At 34.4% G+C, this 20,888-nt stretch overlaps 1 protein-coding gene across 1 annotated transcript in view; it reads left to right on the plus strand.

Moving 5' to 3' along the window:
• Window positions 1-20,888, plus strand: part of LOC126779528 (beta-1,4-glucuronyltransferase 1) — a 61,327-nt gene that overhangs the window by 14,778 nt on the left and 25,661 nt on the right. The window contains exon 2 of the mRNA XM_050503594.1: window positions 15,385-16,163. Coding sequence (XP_050359551.1) covers window positions 15,565-16,163 — 599 coding nt within the window. The 5' untranslated portion in view covers window positions 15,385-15,564. The remainder of the gene's footprint in view (window positions 1-15,384; window positions 16,164-20,888) is intronic.

The following is a 20,888-nucleotide window of genomic DNA, read 5'->3' on the forward strand; positions in this document are numbered from 1 at the left end:
TTCATTGTACACTATATGATAACTAAAACATACAATTCAACATTATAAATATATAAAATAATTAGATACGTTTTTAAATGAACCGCCTTATATTTAATTAAATTATTATTTCTATAACTAAGTTAATATTAGGTCCTTTGATTTACAAATTAGAATTTTTAAATTATCTTCGGAATAATATAAATAATTTGCGTTGATTCAAAAAAAATATATATATTCTGATTGATAGCGGAAATTAACGTTTTTTATGTCGGCTATCAAATAATTTAATATAATGAAGTTTAAAAATATAAAATAAAAATCAAAACGAATATTATTCAAGTAAGCTCTTACGAACACTTATGTCGTAATGTAATAAAATAAATTTTAAACGTTCAGGTAACTGTACGTACGTACATACTAAAATAATGGCAAGAACCTCAGTGAATTACTCCAATGATTATATTATTTAGAATTAAATTTATCAAAAATATAAATACAAATGTTGTTAGAATTTTTTGAATTATAAACATAAAAGTAATACACGAATTAGGCTAAATAACTTTCACTGTATACGCAATGTATTATAACGTTAAAATTGAATGTCATGCTAAACAATTTGATGCGATGTTAATAGCGTTAGTGTCGATTTTGTAAAGAGTTATTGAAGGACGCGTGGAACGTTCAATCCATTAAAACGGCAGCTAATTTAAAAAAAGAACGTGGTCTGGGGAAACAAAAAATTTAATAAAATTACTTAAATACTTTTTGTTGTCTAAATTTATAACATTACTTTATTAGATTTAAAATGGCATCTTAAATCACTGCAATGTAGCTCTTTTGGTATTTTATTGCAAGGTTGTAATTATTAAAATACTTTACAAGAATTTCAATATGTTTGTAATGTACTAGCTAGACATCTTGGCTTCGCCACGGTTAGATAATAAGAAAAATGTAATTTGGATAGGATTTGCGTAAAATCTGTTCTAAACAAGCGTCTATGTCGGGGAAGGCATAACAAATTTCAAGTCAATCAGACAGATAGTTGAGTGTATTTCGCTTACAAAAGATTATTTATAGAAGACTACGACGACTACTATGACTGTTTCTTTTGTCTAAGGTCGCATATCCCGAGATCTTGGTATCGAACTTCGGGTCTGGCTATTAAAAAAGTATTTCTCAGTAGTAGCCAGAAAAACGCGTAAAGATGGTAATGATATTAAATTTATATCATAATTAAATAATATGATATGATAGTCTCTTACGTTTGAATCCCGGAATGGACTGCAGTTAATTAGTCCAAGTAGCTTGAGCTACTTGAAAACCAACCTCGGAAAGCACGTTAGGCCGTTGTTCATATGTCTGAAATCTATTCTTTCGTGTCGGATTATGACAGTAAGTGCGCTTGTGCACTACAATATGTCCTGGGCAATTGGCTAGTCTCCCTTGGGTATGGTCGCCGTGGGCGAAATCAGTTACTAATCATCATATTATTACAATTATCCTGAAATATAATATAGTGTTTTCCTATATTGTACTGAAGATAATATTTACAGGCGCATTTGTGTTACTTTCTTTTACTTTGCAATTAAGGTATAGATGTGACGCAAAGCAGGTAACTAAGAGACCGCTTATGCCTATAAGCAACAGAAACACTCAACTAGATCAGGCATGTTAAAAAAGTATACGACTGTCGATACAAAAATATATTTCCGTCATTTTTATCAATACGTCAATTATATATTTTTTGGAAATATTCTGGTTACTTTAGCATGCATTATGCGAAAACTACTGCATTGGTCCAAATAGCTTAAATCTTGTAATACTAATCGTGCACTTATATATCGCTTATTGTTCATGTTAAAACTTGTAGCATTGATTTTGTATGATTGTAGGAGTCTACTTTATTTTTCGGTTTAAATTATTTTTCATGATGTTGTTGGAAGAAATCTCTTCATACCTTTTATACTAAGTCCCCTTTTTCATATAAATTAAATAATTTAATTCGTAAATTAATGTCTGCCATTTTATTATTAAAAATACTACTTGAAACTAATCCCATTCTAATCACTCATAAGATCCCACATATATACGTATATAATATATAGGAATATTTTATATGCATAATATGAGATATTCTAATCTTATATTATGCATATAAAATATTCCTTAAGATTTTGCTGAGTAAAATATAATATTTTAGCTGAGTTTTCCACTCTCTTATTTATGTGTTTAATAAGAAACTTGCATGTGTCGGATAAAATATAGTCATACTTTCGGAGCAGTATGGGATGCGAAAGAGCAGATCTAATACTTTATCTATTCAAGTAAGCTCTTACGGGCAATTTTTAAACTTTTTACAAAAGATATCAAATGTATTAAATTTATCTTCATAATGTTATTCCTAAGTCGAGATGGCCCAGTGGTAAGAACGCCTGAATCTTATCCGATGAACGTGGGTTCAAACCCGGGCAAGCACCTCTGAATTTTCATGTGCTTAATTTCTGTTTGTAATTCATCTCGTGCTTTTCGGTGAAGGAAAACATCGTGAGGAAACCTGCATGTGTCTAATTTCATCGAAATTCTGCCACATGTGTATTCCACCAACCCGCATTGGAGCCGCGTGTTGGAATAAGCTTCAAACCTTCTCCTCAAAAAGGGAGAGGAGGCCTTAGCCCAGTAGTGGAACATTTACAGGCTGTTACTTACTAATGTTATTCCTATCGAATATAAGAAGTTGGGAACAAATATCCAGTCATACCAAAGGTAACGCGTCTGCTATTTGAAAGTATAAAAAAAAAACATGAAGAAACCTGCATTTGTTTCAAGAAACTAGTCATTATTATTAATATTATAAATATTGAATACTCAAGAGCTACATACTATATCATTCTCTTCTAGTGGTTTGACTTGAATATAAATATAGAAGATGAATGTATTAAAGAACAGGCACTTTTTTAATTGATACGATGAGTTATATTTAATGTTATTGATTTAACGAAACGAATAATTTATCGATATATTAATTAGATCATCTTCCTCAATATGTCAAATCATGGCATTATTTATTGTTATAAAACCTCGACTTATAGGTAAATTAGGTTTTAATATATTCGTCTAAAAATTTGCATTTTTAACGAATAATAAATATGTTAAACATATTTCGTGCTATATGGACGTATAATGGAATTGGAAATATTAAAATATAAAACTTCCTTATAGGATTATTATAATTATAGTACCTACACTTTAGTTAGAATTTACCATCGTCATACTTAAAACGATACAGATAAAAAATCGACATAACAATGCCATTTAAAAACAAAACTAAATATATTTACGAATTTCAAAAAACTTCGCTAAAAGCATACAAATAATTATTAATTATTTTGACTTCCCGAAAAAATAAATACAGATTAATTTTACCGATAATGTAATTACAAAAGTCAAAAGAATTAATTTATATAGACACAAATAATAGAACATACTATTTTTGGAAATATAGCGGAAAAGCGAAAGTGAATTTTAAAATGTTAATTCCACACGAATGAATTCACCGATATAAGCTTGCACAATAAACAACCTATAAAACAGATAAACAGGTTCTAAATAACTTTAAATCTTTGGCAGAGTTCATGAGTACCAAAATAACATCCACATTTTCCCGCGTAAACACCTTCATTGCAACCGTTGTTTCGTAAATCCGAATGGCGATTTTGCTTATTCGATATAATTTACTTATTTGTCGTTACAACTCTTAAGAAAGCACATACACAATGAACAATACGTTTAGCAAGAGTAAGTTGCTTAAAATGCATCTTGAGAATAGTGTAACGGTAGCATAATGACCGTAATGTGATTTAAGTGAAACACTTTCCCCCCTGAAGGTCGCCACTGTGCCTTGAATATCGTCAGCGCGCGCGTAGTAACTGTTAAGTAGTTAGCTGAATGCGTGGCTATTCTGTCATAATGAGATGAGTAAACACGATCACGTGGTAGGGGCATGCTCTCACAGTGTTGTCAACTATATAATGCTTGCCAAAGTTACGATAATACTAATTTCCCACTCTATTGTGGTATTTATAAGTGGTGCAGCTTTTTTCTTAATGCTGTTACAAAATGCTTATCTCTATGTTTCTGAAATTCTTTTGGTGATTTTATATGATAACACATGTATATTCACTTATTAAGAAGATTTTAGTATATATAACATTATTATATAAGTAATTGCGCTTCGCAGTTTCACCCTCTTTAAACTTCGACTATTGACGTAATATATATTTTTTAACGATTAACTTATTGTTAGCAAGTTTTAACTTCACTGTATCTCATAATCGTGGTTTTTAAAGTAAACCCTTATATATCTATTGTATTTATTTACGAAAGTATACTTTTATATACATAGTAGAACGTCAATGGAAGCTAACAATTACATACACTACGGTAATATTTTTCGAAATCCGAATATACATATAATAAATTTACGTAACGCTCGTGTTGCAAAATAATATAATTAGTATAAAGACTTATTTTAAAATATGTCATAAGTTCAAAAGCTTCATAATATATAAATCGAAATTTTAACTAAAATAATTAAAAAACACTATCACATCACATCACCAGCCGAAAGACGTCCACTGCTGGACAAAGGCCTCCCCCAAGGATTTCCACGTTAGCCGATCTTGCGCTGCCCGCATCCAACGGCTTCCCGCGACTCGTTCTAAGTCGTCGGTCCACCTTGTAGGGGGCCTGCCCACGCTGCGTCTTCCGGTTCGTGGTCGCCACTCGAGAACCTTTCTGCCCCAGCGGCCGTCGGTTCTGCGAGCAATGTGCCCCGCCCACTGCCACTTCAATTTAGCAATTCTTCGGGCTATGTCGGTTACTTTGGTTCGCCTGCGGATTTCATCATTTCTGATTCGATCTCGCAGAGAAACTCCGAGCATAGCCCTCTCCATTGCCCTTTGAGTGACCTTGAGCCTTCTTATGAGGCCCATTGTGAGCGACCACGTCTCTGATCCATAAGTCATCACTGGCAACACACACTGGTCGAAGACTTTCGACTTGAGACACTGCGGTATTTGGGATGAGAAGATATCGTGTAGCTTCCCGAACGCTGCCCAGCCGAGTTGAATTCGACGATTGACCTCTTTCTCGAAGTTGGACCTACCTAGTTGGATGGTCTGACCTAGGTAGACATAGTTGTCTACAACTTCGAGTGCAGAATTTCCAACCTTGACTTGAGTGGGTGCAACATGGATGTTCGACATGATTTTCGTCTTGTCCATGTTCATTTTTAGACCCACTTGTTGGGAAACCCTGCTGAGGTCATCGAGCATAGTGCCGAGGTCTTCCAAGGTCTCAGCCATAATTACAATGTCATCGGCAAATCGAAGATGAGTGATGTACTCGCCGTTAATATTGATGCCAAGTCCGTTCCAGTCCAGAAGCTTGAAAACATCTTCCAATGCAGCGGTAAACAGTTTCGGAGATATCACGTCTCCCTGTCTTACACCTCTCTGCAGTTGGATAGGTTTTGAGTTCTGATCCTGGAGTCGGATCGACATGGTGGCGTTCTCGTACAAGCACTTTAACACCCTGATATACCGATAATCAATTTGGCACCTTTGAAGAGAATTCAGCACGGCCCAGGTTTCGATCGAATCAAAGGCTTTCTCATAGTCCACAAACGCTAAGCAAAGTGGCTGGTTATACTCCTCAGTCTTCTGTATAACTTGCCGCAGCGTATGTATGTGGTCTATGGTGCTAAAGCCTTTCCGGAATCCGGCTTGTTCGGGTGGCTGGAAGTCGTCAAGTCTTTGCTCGAGACGATTCGTAATGACTCTCGAAAACAACTTGTAAACATGACTCAGCAGTGAGATGGGCCTGTAATTCTTCAGAAGGGTTTTATCACCCTTCTTAAAGAAAAGTACCACCACACCTCTGTGCCATGCTTTTGGCGTTTGACCTTTGGCAATGACGGAGTTAAAAAGCCTCTGAAGAGCCCTGAGGATCGGTGTACCACCCGCCTTCAGAAGCTCGGCTGTAATACCATCATCACCAGGTGCCTTGTTGTTTTTGAGTTGTCCGAGAGCCATTCTAATCTCGAAAAGACTGACGTCCTGAAAATCTTCAGTGTAGTGTCGGGTTAGTCTTGCTCTGGGATCTGCAGCATGACTACTGACAGGTGATTGAGCTGTCGTGTACAGCTGACCGTAGAACTTCTCAACCTCTTCCAACAGCTCAGATCTTGACGTGACTATTCTGCCATCCTCAGTTTTCAGCCTTGTCAGTTGACTCTGACCAACAGACAGATCTCTGGCGAACACTTTAGAGCCTTTGTTCCGCTCGATGGCCTCTTTAATGCGCATTGTATTAAATTGGCGAGTGTCGCGAGTTAGAGACTTTGAAATCCGTCTGTTGATCAGCCGATAGCCGGCAGCATCAGCTGGGGACGTCAGAATCATTTTCCGTCTTTCCTCCATAAGCCGTAGGGTAGAGGCAGAGATCTTTTTGGTTCCTTTTGTACGGCTGGTCTTGAAGGTCTTAGACCCAGCCGTACGGACAGTTTCCACAAGCCTGTCGTTGTATGTGTCCACTTCCTCGCAGTCTGCTAGGCAATCGAATCGGTTTTGCAGTTCGAGCTGAAAGGCTTCGGGATTTCGGATTTGAAGAGGTGATGGTCGGAGCGTAGACTTCATCAGTCGGGACCTCTGGAGTTTAACATTGATATTTAACGAGCATCTTACGAGTCTGTGATCGCTCCCAGTTTTGACTGCATTGATCACGGAGACGTCATTAAATATTTGTCTTCTCGTCGACAAGATGAAGTCTATCTCATTCTTGGTTTTCCCATCAGGGCTCACCCAGGTCCATTTACGCTGACCTGGCTTCTTGAAAAAGGAGTTCATCATAAAGAGTCCCTCCTTCTCCATAAAGTCGGCCAACATCTGGCCCCGAGTGTTGCGGTCTCCAATTCCATGAGGTCCCACCTTTAACTCATCACCGAATCGTTTGCCCAGCTTCGCGTTGAAGTCCCCCATTACAACGGTGAAATGAGTCTTGTTGGTATGTATGGCTTTAGATAAATCCTCATACATGACCTCAACCTCATCGTCGGAGTGTGTCGAAGTCGGCGCGTATACCTGTATGACCTTCAAAGAATACCGCTTGGTGATTCTGAGTATAAGGTACGCCACCCTAGCCGACACACTCTCGATTTTCACAACGTTGTTAACGAGGTACTTGTGGACTATGAACCCGACACCACCTTGAGACAGTTGATCGCCCTCTCGGAAATAGAGAAGGTTACCGGATTTCAGGATCATCGTATCCTCCCCCTGTCTTCGGACTTCGGATAATCCGACGATATCCCAGTGTAACCTGCTCAATTCTTCCTCCAGTTCGATGATCTTCTCGTCGGTCCGCAGTGTACGCGTGTTATATGTTGCCAGGGCCAGAGGTCGTCGGTGTTGGTAACACGAAATCTGCCGGGGATTCTTAGCACCCCCTGCCCCGCCGTTACCACAGCTGTTACCAAGGCTAGGAATAGCAGGGCTGCCGGGGACTAGGGGCCGTGGTTTAGTTGCGCGAATCATGAGGGGATATGCCATAATCGCCACGCTTGGCAGACGGGTTGGCGATCGCAGTAAGTTAGTCATAGTACTCAGAGAGACGCTGCTGCCCGTTCTCTGGTGTATATTCCCTCGGGTCGACTTCTACGCCCCCCACGGGATGAGATGGGGTGGTGATATTCGTCGCCGTCACCACACGGCAAAAACACTATACTTTATATAAATTTAGCAGATGAAAAATTTAAAAAAAATTTTACACTCAATAGGCCAGCGTTTGACCGTTGACTTGCCTGATCTTAAGCATCGACACGGTCTCGGATGTAGCACGCTTGCCGTAGTAGAAAAGTAGATTCGCTTGTAGTTAGATTTGAATTAGAATCCCGCGTTAATATGCATATATTCCATCCACTGTGCTATTTCAGCTTCATATTGTTTATTCTCAAATACAGTTTGATGTTTTCCTATAAACCACAAATGCAACATTTGTATTGCCAGGAAAACAGAATAGTTAAATTGACTGTAAGCGAATTCCTTGTTGTCGAGTGGCGACTTACGATCCATTGTGACCGTCGCGACAAAGTAAGGTCGGACCTCCACGCCACTCGTTTTGATAGTGACCAAACCACCGCGCCGATTGTAAAGTTAAATTGTGGCAACGAACTCATTTTTCATATCAAATTGTTTTAGTGGCTTCCTGCATTTAGAAATCTTAAATTGTAAATTATCATTAGTTCTAGATTCTTCTCAACTCAAAATTTCAATTAATATGGTTTCAATAGTTAAAATAACTTTAGTAAACTTGTTAAATATAGTAAAATATAGAGATAGAAATATACAATATATAATTGTCATAAACTTGTTGTCTTATTATTATAACTATTAATTATTAACGAAAAACACCGAAGCCTATATTCTTCAAACTGTGAACAACATTAACTTTTCGAGTACTATTTTTAGGAAAATTGGACAAAATACGCATTCAAATATAAAAAATTATTAACTCTTTGTCATAAATTATAGGATCATAATATGAAATCAATATTTATTTAACTTGTAAACATAATCATAAAATATTCGTTACGAGCCGTGGAACTTAAAAAAGGTAATTTTTCCACGCACAAAGTATGTCATAACTTAAGACAAACGGTGGGTAGTGTGTTTGCAATGCGACATTCTGGATACTTATTATATTGACTATATCCACAATCAGAGGAGACCAGTAATTAGCAGGTTCGCTGTCAGACTGTTCACCTTTATTCTATTTAAAAAAAAACAACATTCTAGTCGTCTTTTTAATCTACAAATAGAAAAATATCGACTAAACTAAGTATAAAAATGTAACCTGTTTTTTACCATTAATTTTAACTGGCAAAGGCAATTTTACATCCACAGATAAGTATAAAAAATCTTCTCCCTTTTAAGTTAAGTAAAGTAAACTTTTATGTATCTTTTTGGAACAACAAAATCTAAAATTAACGGGTTATTCTAATGGCTTTTAGAGAAACTTTTATCTATACTATTATCAGCTCAAGGGTTTGTTTGTGTAAACGCGAAAGTCTTGGAATTAACCAGTCCGATGAATAGTTCATTTATTGTAAAGTTACATAACATAAAGTTACGACCCACGGGGGAGGAGCAGTATTGTTGATCGTTAGAGCCGCTCGGAGCAGTTAGTTAACGAATAAAATAAAGACGTTACATTTAAAATGTAAATAATTGAGTTGTTGACTCCATTGGTAATGCTTATCACTTTTTTAACCATAATCTACTTTAGCCACCTGTTAGTTTTGTTAGATATAAAAAAGGAGTCTTTATCTTCCTCAGGGTTCAAGCTTGCTTCATACCAAATTTCGTGACATACAGACAAGACAGTTTCTTTCACATGTATGATATTAATAAAGATAATATTAATACATATACTTATTACTTTTCGTGATAATACACAAGTTTATTAGTACTCTTAATCAGACTCGCCCTAAGGGCCTGCGTAATGGAATAGTAAATTCTAATAGGAGTCATATAAATAACTCTATGCTTAAGGGATTTGTGGTAATGTTGGTTATTTTCATTATCATTACATTTAATATATTCCTTTAAAAGCCGCCTGAACGCTAGCGGGCAAAAACATCTACATATGTTATGCATTTTCAGTCATCCTATATATCTTCAATGCGTCACCATCCTTGGGAACTAAGATGTTATTTCCCTTGTGTCTGTTTCACAACATTACACGGGTTGTTTTTTTATAGACCTCTGCTAAACTTAAATCCGAATAATTGATTTATTGAAATGCAATATGTTGTGATTGTTAAAAGGACTATTTTGAAGGATTAGTTATTACTATGACATTTTTGTAAGACGACTTTCTCTTTTCCGAGACAAACGGCCTTACTTATGAACGCTGCTTAGCGACTGTTTATAAAACATTGATGATTTATTTCTTAATAATATTTCTTTCCGTCATTATTAATTTGTCATTCGAAAGAAGACACAGCATTGTTTTAACAAATCCCGCGCTAAGCAACGTTTATAAGTAAGACAGAAAGTCATTTGATAACACTGCTTTATGTTTTTCCTGGCTTCCCCAAAATTACGCCGGCAAAACAAGCTATGCGCGCTTGTTCGCGGCCCTATAGTCAGAAGGCTACTGGACAAGGTCGACTTTACCAGTACACCGCATGTATCTAATTCCTTTCTAATCTTTCGTGGTTGCTCTAAATTGTTAACTCGATACATTGATGATACATATGCGGTTAAACATTCAAACTGTAATCCATTCTAAATAACCTCGTACAATATCAAATATATCTCATCTAGGTTAGAGTTAATTAGAACTTATCGACATTGGCTAAAATACTTGCTAACCTTATTCAATCAAATAAATAAAAAAGATGCAGTAATATTTTTACTCCTGTCAAATACTTCAAGTACTTATATAATTTTAGAAATTGTGTGGAACAGCTCAATGGCTTTCTTGTGTCCAATATGTTTTCGATTTTTGCAAATATTTATAAATAAGGAACACTTATTTCTTAATAATATGTTTTTTAAATCGTCTTTGAAGCAGTTAAAAGTTTTCCAATTTTCCTCTTCATCAAAGCGCAAAGCTAGGAGCTGTTACGACAGTAGCTTGAGGGGTCGTTCTCTGTTCCTTTTTCTTGTCTGACATGTTAGAACATTTTCAGAAGGTATAAAGTTGTACTGCAAATATAAGGACCTTCTTACCGCTTTATTTATTTATTTATTTCATGTCCTTCACCCAAAGGTTGTCTGGAAGAGATCGCTCTTTTAGCGATAAGACCGCCTTTTGTAAAAAATAGTTTTCGTTTTTTTTTGTGTTTTTGTTTAAAATGGTTCCGTAACTCTTTCGGTGTACAATAAAGCATATTTTATTCTATTCTATTCTAGAAGGTCATTTAATACAGCTTATTTTGTCCATTTATTTTATAATCGTAATCTGTAATAGCCTGTTAATGTCCCACTGCTGGGCTGAAGGCCTCCTCTTCCTTTTTGAGGAGAAAGTTTGGAGCTTATTCCACCATGCTGTTCCAGTGCGGGTTGGTGACATACACATGTGGCATAATTTCAGTGTAATTAAAGCATGAGATGAATTATAGTCACAAATTAAGCACATGAAAATTCAGTGGTGCTTACCCGAGTTTGAACCCACGACCATCGGTTAAGATTCACGCCTTCTTACCACTGGGCCATCTCGGCTTTATTTTATAATACATAAATATAATGACTTAGTCGCATTGCCTTGATACGGATTTAATTATAATTAATAAAAATATATCTATACAATTAATACAACTGTGTCACAGTCATTAAACATTTAAACGTCGCGGGCGAGTCGGAGCAAGAAATATTCTTGTGTAAAAGATTAATCGTATATATTTCTTGCATGCACACGTCACGCAACTAAACTACTAGAATAATTTAATGCCGATATAATAGCACGTTACTTTGAACCTAAAAACATTTGAAACTTATATTAAATATTGTATTTTTTACTCCATGTTGATATATCGAAACCATAGCGGAGGCCTTAATAGCTCTATGATATACAGGCCTAGATATGTGTGAAAGTCTCGGATTCGATCGTGAATTCTAAGGCCTTTTCCTACCACTCCTCTGCAATTTTCTTTTAAATATTACTAGCTCCATATGCCGACTTTATGGACTGATAAATATCTCACCGCAAAAAAATGTACAAACCAATATTGTATTCTAGTATCAATCTGTATAGTTGGGGCTACTGAAAATTAAGTATGAATTACTACAATATTTCTTGCGGCTTGCGGTCGTTTTATGGCATGATATTGTTCTTGGTATCTTCACGGCCTGATGGCATTACCACTGTTGAAGGTCGTCTCTCGATACTAATACTATCAAATAACAAACTACTGTACGCACTGCGGCATAAATTTTTGCATAAACTGTATAGAGATGACATTGAAGATATAATTGCTTATAGATATGTATGCATTTTTGTATTGTCATTTATATTTATGTGTATATTAAAATAAAGGAACTGATACTATATGTTTGTTTGTCACGTTATCGCGAAAAAGACACTGAACCGACTGTATTAGTAGAAATAATCATCTGGATATGGATAAGAGAAATATAAATTACGGCATTTATTAAATATGAGGTTCATTAAAAAAATAATTTATCGGAGCTATGTGGATCAGTTAGTAACTTTCCAGATAAACCACAATCAAATTACCTGTCTTGTTCGTTGCATTTGTTTGTTTAATTAAAGTTGTTCGTTTCTGATATTTGTATTGCTTGATTATTATTTACTGTATTAATGCTTAAATTATTATTTAAATGTCATATTAATATTATAATTAAATATACAACCTTACGTACTAAATGTAAAAAATGTAAATGTAATTAGAAGGCAAATCATCAATAATAATTATCTATTCTTAGAAATTGGCTGTGATTTTCCCCAAGAAATACTTTGGAAAATTTATAACACATTACCTCTAGCTGCCTTAGCTGAAGTATTAAAGTTTTGTCCTTCAGATCAATACATTTGTTAGATACGTAGTTTTTTTGACAACATTTTAGAAAGAAATTTTCATATTATTATTTATACATTTTGTATCATATGTTATCAATGATTTAAAGTGTTTCGTTTCTATTTGGACCTAGGAATATCCAAGAGTTGCCCGTTAGACCCCTTTTATGGCAAAATTGCTTTTAAATCAAGTAAAAGGCGTGGCTTCCAGACAGCATAGATAAATAATGACAACTTGTAAACTGGATTAATCGGATAAAACATAAATCATTTTAACTATTACAATAACTATAAATACGGTTTACATTAGGTTTAAGATTTTTATTCAAAAATTCTCATATATATATATATTCATTTTTTATCTGGTATTATTATGCCATTTTTTCATAGTAAATAAGTGTTTATGTGATATATTCATCAATCTTGTCATTTTTTGTATAATTGCATTTTGCTGCTAGATAACATAAAAATATTTCTATCAATTTATCAATACCGTTACACCTTCGATATTCTTTAAACGAATATCTTGCCTCCAACGAGCGTTCTCCTATAAACAAGAAAATCTTTGTGACTGCCCAGAAAACTTTAAAAAATGTTCAATTGGAAAAATGTTAATCCGAATCGAAATAAACAGTCCTCTCGCTCTAAGGAGAAGGTTTAGAGCTTTTCCATCACGATACTATAATTCGGGTTGATGGATACACATGTGGCAGAATTTCTGTGAAATTAGACACTTGCAAGGCCGAATGCATGCAAACACAAATTAATTACATGAAAATTCAACGGTGCTTGCCTGGACTTGAACCTGCGAACATCAGTTAAGATTCACGCATTCTAACCACTGGGTCCGATCAATTACAATTTTTCAGTTATTCAAAGTTTGGATATTAAAGGATATTTTGCATAATGACTTTTTAATGATTACACACCTTGGAAATTAATCTAACTCAATATTTAATTTAGTTACATTGTTTTATAAAAGAAATTAAAATTACAATAATTATTTTGTTGCTTTATTTCTACTCATATTGTCATTTCTTTCCGCCGACATACATATCTATGTACTTGTTGGTAAGGCTTAGTGCATGCCCATCCTAGTAGGTGCCATATACACACCACATTTTCCACCGCAATGCAAACAATATTTGGTATTGTAGTGTTCCAGTTAGAAGGATGAGTATGCCATTGTAACTACAGGTACAAGAGACATAACATCATAGTTCCCAAGGTTGGTGGCGCATTGGTGATGTAAGAAATGGTTAATATTTCTTACCATCATTTAGGCCATCTGCCCGGCCGTGCTATATAAAAAATACTACTTTATGATATTAATTCGTATCACGAGTAAAATAAAAAAGTTAGAAGATAACAATACTCAGACTATCTTTTTACGACGTATCTCTTTGTTCGTATCAGATATATCAAACGTTGAAAATAATTGTCCTTTGATAAGAAGTGCTGAGGTAGGCTTTATGATTAAGATCAGTTTAAGAGAATTACAGAGCACGTCGCGTCTAGGCGGGAATTTCATCCGACCGTAAATCATTCCCAGCTCGCCAGCGGATAATTACTCATCGCGTAGCAAGGATCTAGCACTGATAAGCGGTTATCAGAACACGGACTGCTAATTAAATATCAAGAAATGCCTTTTATGCAATTATGCATTAATTACTAAACTTGTTTAACTAACTAGTAGTCTGGTCAGTGTTAACAGATGCGCTAGTATAAACTAATTATTATGAAATAATTGCAGTTGTTGAACTGGTGTTGAGCCTTATGTCAGATGTTATTAATTTTTAAATTGTTATTTCGTTCAATATTATTGTTTATCTAGAATAAAAACATTGAACATTAATGTATAAATTTTAGTAATTTTCAGTATTAATAAAGATTTCAAATTCGTTTAAGTATTAATTTACGATTGAGGTTATACAATAACTGTCGGCATATTTCATTTCAAATATTCAAATTTAAAAAACATTTCAGATGTATAAAAAATATTTAAAGGTGTATTATTAACACAAAAGTTTCCTGCACCTCATGTCCGATACAAAACAATAATACTCCAAGTCGCCGTTTTAATGTCACACGAGACGTCAGATATATGTAACGAAAAGTATTAGTCTATAAGCGTGTCCGTGCAGTATAGGTACAATTGAATAGTCTATTTATTGCTAACAGTACGATATAGTCAAACTCACACTTGATCATACCTTAGGGTTCACGAACGACGCTCACGCATTTGTTTTAATTAGCTATAATATGGAGCTTATTATGTCAACAATTACTGTTATATAACGAATTATTTAAGATTTTTAGCTGTTATAATAAAAACTTCGAACACCAAAGATTAGCAGATCGGAAATTGACATTATTTTTATAATAAGTTATTTCTCGTAATTTAACTTTCTATAAAGAATATATTGTCAAAATGTGTAACCCAGAAATTAAATTTTCGTGATTACTGGTTCTTGGTTGAACTTTATATAGATGCTGATCTGTACTTTTAACGTTCATTTTACTAAGCTAACTCTAGTTGTTAGTGCATTACGATTAGAATAGAAAAGTACCGTAACTAACTATTAATTTAACATTACAGCGTCCAAGGCGACCCGGTCGTAAACACGATAACACTAATCACATTACTATAATTATTGGCCTATAGTATAAAATTCATTAATTCGCAGAAAAACCTTTAATATACTTGATAAACATTTTATATACAAATGAAAATGTTTATTATAAAGTTCAAGTACAATGTATTGACTGCAGGTTATTAAAAACGATTTCGTTATGTTACAGGAGCGAGAAAACTACGTGGCGCTGGCTCAGCGCCAACATCCACACGCCTGCTGATGACGCAATAAATTGTGATGCTGACGCGTACAGGTCCTTACAGAAAACTGCGTCCTAGAGGACGACGAAGGACGTTCTAGTAAACGAATTGTATATCTAAGAGCAAGTGCCTAAACCACTATAATAATGTTGAATAACCGTCGCAACTTTATCTTTAGAGTGAGTATCGTGATAAACATCGCCGTACTATTGTACGCGGCGATGCATTTATCGAGTAATAGTACACCGGGCGTAGAATGGGTCCCGATGACAGTAGATGGTTCAGAACGGAGCGCCGAGTTTAGATATATAAATAGAGAAGAAATTCACAATGATACGGACACTAGGCCGCCAGAATCGAGTGTCCGAAATTTCGAAGAGTCTACCTCCCAAAAAACTCCGTCTACGATGCCAACAACCAACAAAACTGCATCAAGCACGGCATCCATACCTGAATTGGAGAAAAAAATAATTAGTGCTTTGCCTGAATTAGAAACATCAAATGGTACAGTGTTAGAAATAGATGACGAGGACGCATTGAATCCTGCGACGCTGACGTACCTTCGTACATTATTGGGATGCAATGATAAAGATATGCTGCCGCAAACAATACAACGTGGAGAGTATTGGGTGCTAAAGAACTTCGTTCGTGCTGATCACGGTTTTATACAGTGTCACGAGTCCATCACCTACACAACTCACGCCGGCTTCGAGTTCCTTGACAACGTCCAGCCTCTCGTTGAAAGGTAAGGATATTATTTTAAGGAAAACTAACCGTAATACTAGGTTGATAAATATTAGAAGGTTGTTTTCGTAATAAATTCAAGTTTCCTTACAATTACGGTTTCTGCTTCCTTGGTAACTTGTTTACCTTCGTCTAAATAATATAATGTTTTTTTTTCTGTCATGTGACAACATTAAGCGAATATTCCTATTCATTTTTTATGACCTTCCGAAAAGAAACCGGATGTTCACAGCATCTGTCGACCAGTCTGGCGTAACGTTGACTACGACTGCATACATGTATAATTAGTGCTTTAAGTCCTGTTTTATCTTAATGCAACTTATTTTTGATATTTTACTTTATATACGAACATGACAGAACTTTCTGGAAGTTTAGAAACTTAATGATATGCGTTTTTTTTATAAATATCTGTTTGTAGGAATAGTTTTTATGAACCGACAACTTTCTTTCTTAGCCTTGAATAACCACTTTTAAATGAACGCAACTCGATTGACGTTTTCACTTCCTCTGGATGATGATCGAATACATTTAAAATGAAAAGAAAAAAATATACTTGGTTCGATTAAATTCATGTAATTACAGGCACAAGGGACATAAAATCTTAGTTCCCAGTATTGGTGGCGCATTGGATATGTAAGCGATGGTTGACATTTCTTACAATGCCAATGTCTATTGGCGTTGGTGACTACTTACCATCAGGTGGCCCATATGCTCATCCGCCTTCCTATTCTATAAAATAAATAAATAAAAGAAGTTCACATTTTAGTTCATTTAGTATATTTTTAATGTTTCTTAATTTTAAAAATCTATCTCGCGTTTTCATGTCAACGGTACTTTTGTCAATTATAAAGAGTTATATTATGAAATCAAGAAAACACTAACTTAAAACACAATAAATAAAAAGCTAAACATTTTCTTACACGAGTTACTTTTACGAAACAATCTTTGTAAGTTAAGCTACAAAGCAAAATTTAACTCATGGTTAAACATTGCGGTTTTTTCTTTGGATTTATTTATCTTGTCTCATCGTAGATACTGATCAGTATAAAGTAGAGGCCGGTCAAGCATAAACGCTATCGTAACACGTAACATGAGACCAGTTACGGCGTAATGATTGCAAGGCATTGCGTATGTAAAATAACAAGAATTAATGCATATAAAGCAGTAAAACAAATATAAATCCGTAAATCGATTATGTTCCATATAATGTAACTACGTTTTTAAATAATTACCGTTTATTTAGACCAAGGTTTTTTTCGGTTCAAAACGAAGTTTGTGTCAACTGCGAGTACCAGATGGCCAAGAGGTTAGAACACATTAATGTTTAACTATTTAATTTGTGTTTATAATTCATCTCGTGCTCGGTAGTAAATTATCTGTTTAAGCATTACCTCAGCTATGAGTAATTTACCGTCTGCTACTTAATATTTATCTAAGAAATTAACAAGTTCGAGCCACAATTTCATATAAGATATAAAATAGTTACCTACACTAAAACCTTTTTATATATAGTCTGTCAATAAAAAAATATTTATTATTATTACAGAAAGTACATTTATAAAGTATATTGAGATATGTTAAAAAGTTTTTGCAGTAATGAACATGCTTTTACTCATTAGCTATATTTCACTCTGATACGGCCCCGAGAATAAAAAACGACCAGCACTCTCCATCAAGTTCTGAAGTAATAAACTCAAGACAAAAGTGCTTCTACGGGAATGCTTGACTTTTGCCGTGGCTTTTACGTTTTACTCAGAGTAGTCCTTATTTTTTTGGACATAAGTATCAAAGTCAATTAATAAAAAAGGTCAACATATCGACGGTCGCTCCGCCGTGTTGCTCTTTTATTATGGCGTGTGAAAGTGAATATGGTTCATCATAATTAATATTTATGCTGTCTTTTTTTAAAATTTTTAAAAAATACATTACAACTTGTAAACGTATAATTTTATTGATACAACGCAAGGCAATGAAGATATATAAATATACTTGAAAAGACTAGGTGCTGAACATGAAATAATAGTATGACAATGTGACATTTTTTGTCCCCTTATATCAATTTATATATATTCATATATATATATATATATATATATATATATATATATCTTATATCAATTTATGTTTAAAGAATATTACAAAAGTAACTATACGACACCTTGGAAATGAATCGATCGCCTCCAGCAGTGCGTTTTGTTAGGACTCATATTGTATCTTACTAGTTAAATATTTAAAATTGACTTACGGTGACACGCTATTGCGATGTATGTTTCATCCTATAAATAAAAAAATATACAGTCAATGTCGAATATTTCTTTTTAAATTTCACGATAGTAGTCTTCGGCGAGTTTAGACTGTGATTATGAAAGAATATCTCTGTTACTAGGCCGTTACAAATTAAAAAATAAAGTTATTCAACCGCCATTGTTTTAAAAATATATGAGTAATCGAGTTTATTTCGTCTGTGTTTTACGGTATGAGATTCTTTACGAAACGGTTGTCGATTTGTTATAATCAATAAGCAAGTGTTATGCTTCTATATTGAATAAATATTTTGACTTGACTTGTGTAGGTGCGATAAATCTGTCGCTAGTTTTTTAAACAACTCTACTACTGTGTTTATAAACTTAGTTCATTGAAGTATTTAAGAATCGCATAATAATAATTGAAAGTGATCTCATTGATATAATAAATGTTCGTTATAGTTCGTTATAGCTAGTTTAAAAATAAATTTTATGTAACACACTTTTCAGGAAAGTCATTCAACTTTACTTACAAACGTTGTTAGCAGATGTTTAGTTATACATTTAGTTATATATATATCTCTATCTGATACTTTTCTGATATCTTATGTCATAATTAATTTGATATAAGAAGAAATTAGCAATTTTAATTTTACTGGTGGTAGGACTTTGTGCAAGCTCGTCTGGGTAGATACCACTCACTCATCAGATATTCTACCGCAAAACAGCAATACTTGATATTGTTGTGTTCCGGTTTGAAGGGTGAGTGAGCCAGTGTAATTACAGGCACAAGGGACATAAAATCTTAGTTCCCAAGGTTGGTGGCGCATTGGCTATAAGCGATGGTTGACATTTCTTACAATGCCAATGTCTAAGGGCGTTTGGTGACCACTTACCGTCAGGTGGCCCATATGCTCTTCCACCTTCCTATTCTATAAAAAAAAAGTCTATTGTGCAATTATCATTACTTTCCATTATCTTTACTAACTACAAATGACTGAGGTGTTTATTACATATGAATATAAACATTATTTTTTACACGGTTAATCAGTAATCGTTTTCTCATTCGAGACACGGAACATCGAGCGTCCGACTTAAAACGAATCGCGAAGGAATAATATTATGTTCATACTGTCACGGATTGACCTCCTCAGACATTTTACGACCATCTAGTTATTGAACGAGATGTCGACTTCGAATGATGATTATACGGATGCGTACCACTTTTATAACCTCTATATTTTTTATCACCTTTGCTTTGATGATATTTTATTCAGCCATTCAGTTTGACGTGTTTTTTTTTTAAATAAATGAAAATAGGTTATATAAGTTTTGAAGATGTAATAGCTATACTTTCACATTATAGAGAGCAGAATTCCTAGTCATATTAAGAGTTATGTACATTCTAATTATAATTTAATGTTAATCTGTCACTTTATTTGAATTTATACCGTGTTTATCACATTTACCTTGCGTCAATAAAAGTAAATTGTCGGTAAACTGGTCATACGAATTAAGCTTCGTACATAATATCGGTCTTACATATAAACTTTGGCGAGTGATAGTTGATGATGAACGATGAAACAATGATGTCTTCTTTTTTCAAATGTCAAATCAATAATGAAAGAAAGAGATAAATCATTGTTTAACCAAACAGCCGCTAAGCAACGTTTATAAGGCCGTATACATGTATTAGCGTCAGATTACAATCTCTTCATCCGTTCAATTAAGATTTCATCTCCATTATACTTGTTACCTAATTTTCAAACTACAAACTAACATTAGTCTTAATTCGATTGCTGTTTAATGTTTTGAATTCTAACCACATTTTAATAATTGTAAGAGATCATTTATATTTATTGAATCAATATTTTAAGACTATTTTTTTTTTGAGAAATCCATAAATTTAGGTGTGTCGTGTTTATATATAACACCAAGAATCACAGCGTTCTAAGTATTATAAGCTAGATTTCAAAAATTTTTAAATTAAAATTGCGGATAATTGTCACTCTAGGCTATTGCTTTATATTAGTAACAGCATGTGAATGTCCCACAGCTTGGCTAAGGCCTCTCCCTTTTTTTGAGGAGAATGTTTGGAGTTTATTCCACCACGCTGCTCCAATGCGGGTTGGTGGAATACACATGTGGCAGAATTTCAGTAAAGTTAGACGTTAACGACGTTAGGCACGAGATGAAGTATAATCACAAATTAAGCACATGAAAATTCAGAGGCGCTTGCCGGGGTTTGAACCAACGATCATCGGTTAAGATTCACGCGTTCTACCATTGGGCTATCTCAACTTAATTTAATTTAATTCGTTTTATATTAATTATTTTAATTTCTACACCCTCTGAGGTACTGAAATGTCTTTTACAAATCATTTTAGTCGTAAAAAATAGTCTACTCTAATACCTAATGTTTTATGTTTAATAAAGTAATTGCCTGACAATCGATTCCCTATCGAGGACGAGATGAATTATGA

This window comes from Nymphalis io, chromosome 2, assembly GCF_905147045.1.
Source record: "Nymphalis io chromosome 2, ilAglIoxx1.1, whole genome shotgun sequence".
In the NCBI taxonomy this organism is placed as follows: Eukaryota; Metazoa; Arthropoda; class Insecta; order Lepidoptera; family Nymphalidae; genus Nymphalis; species Nymphalis io.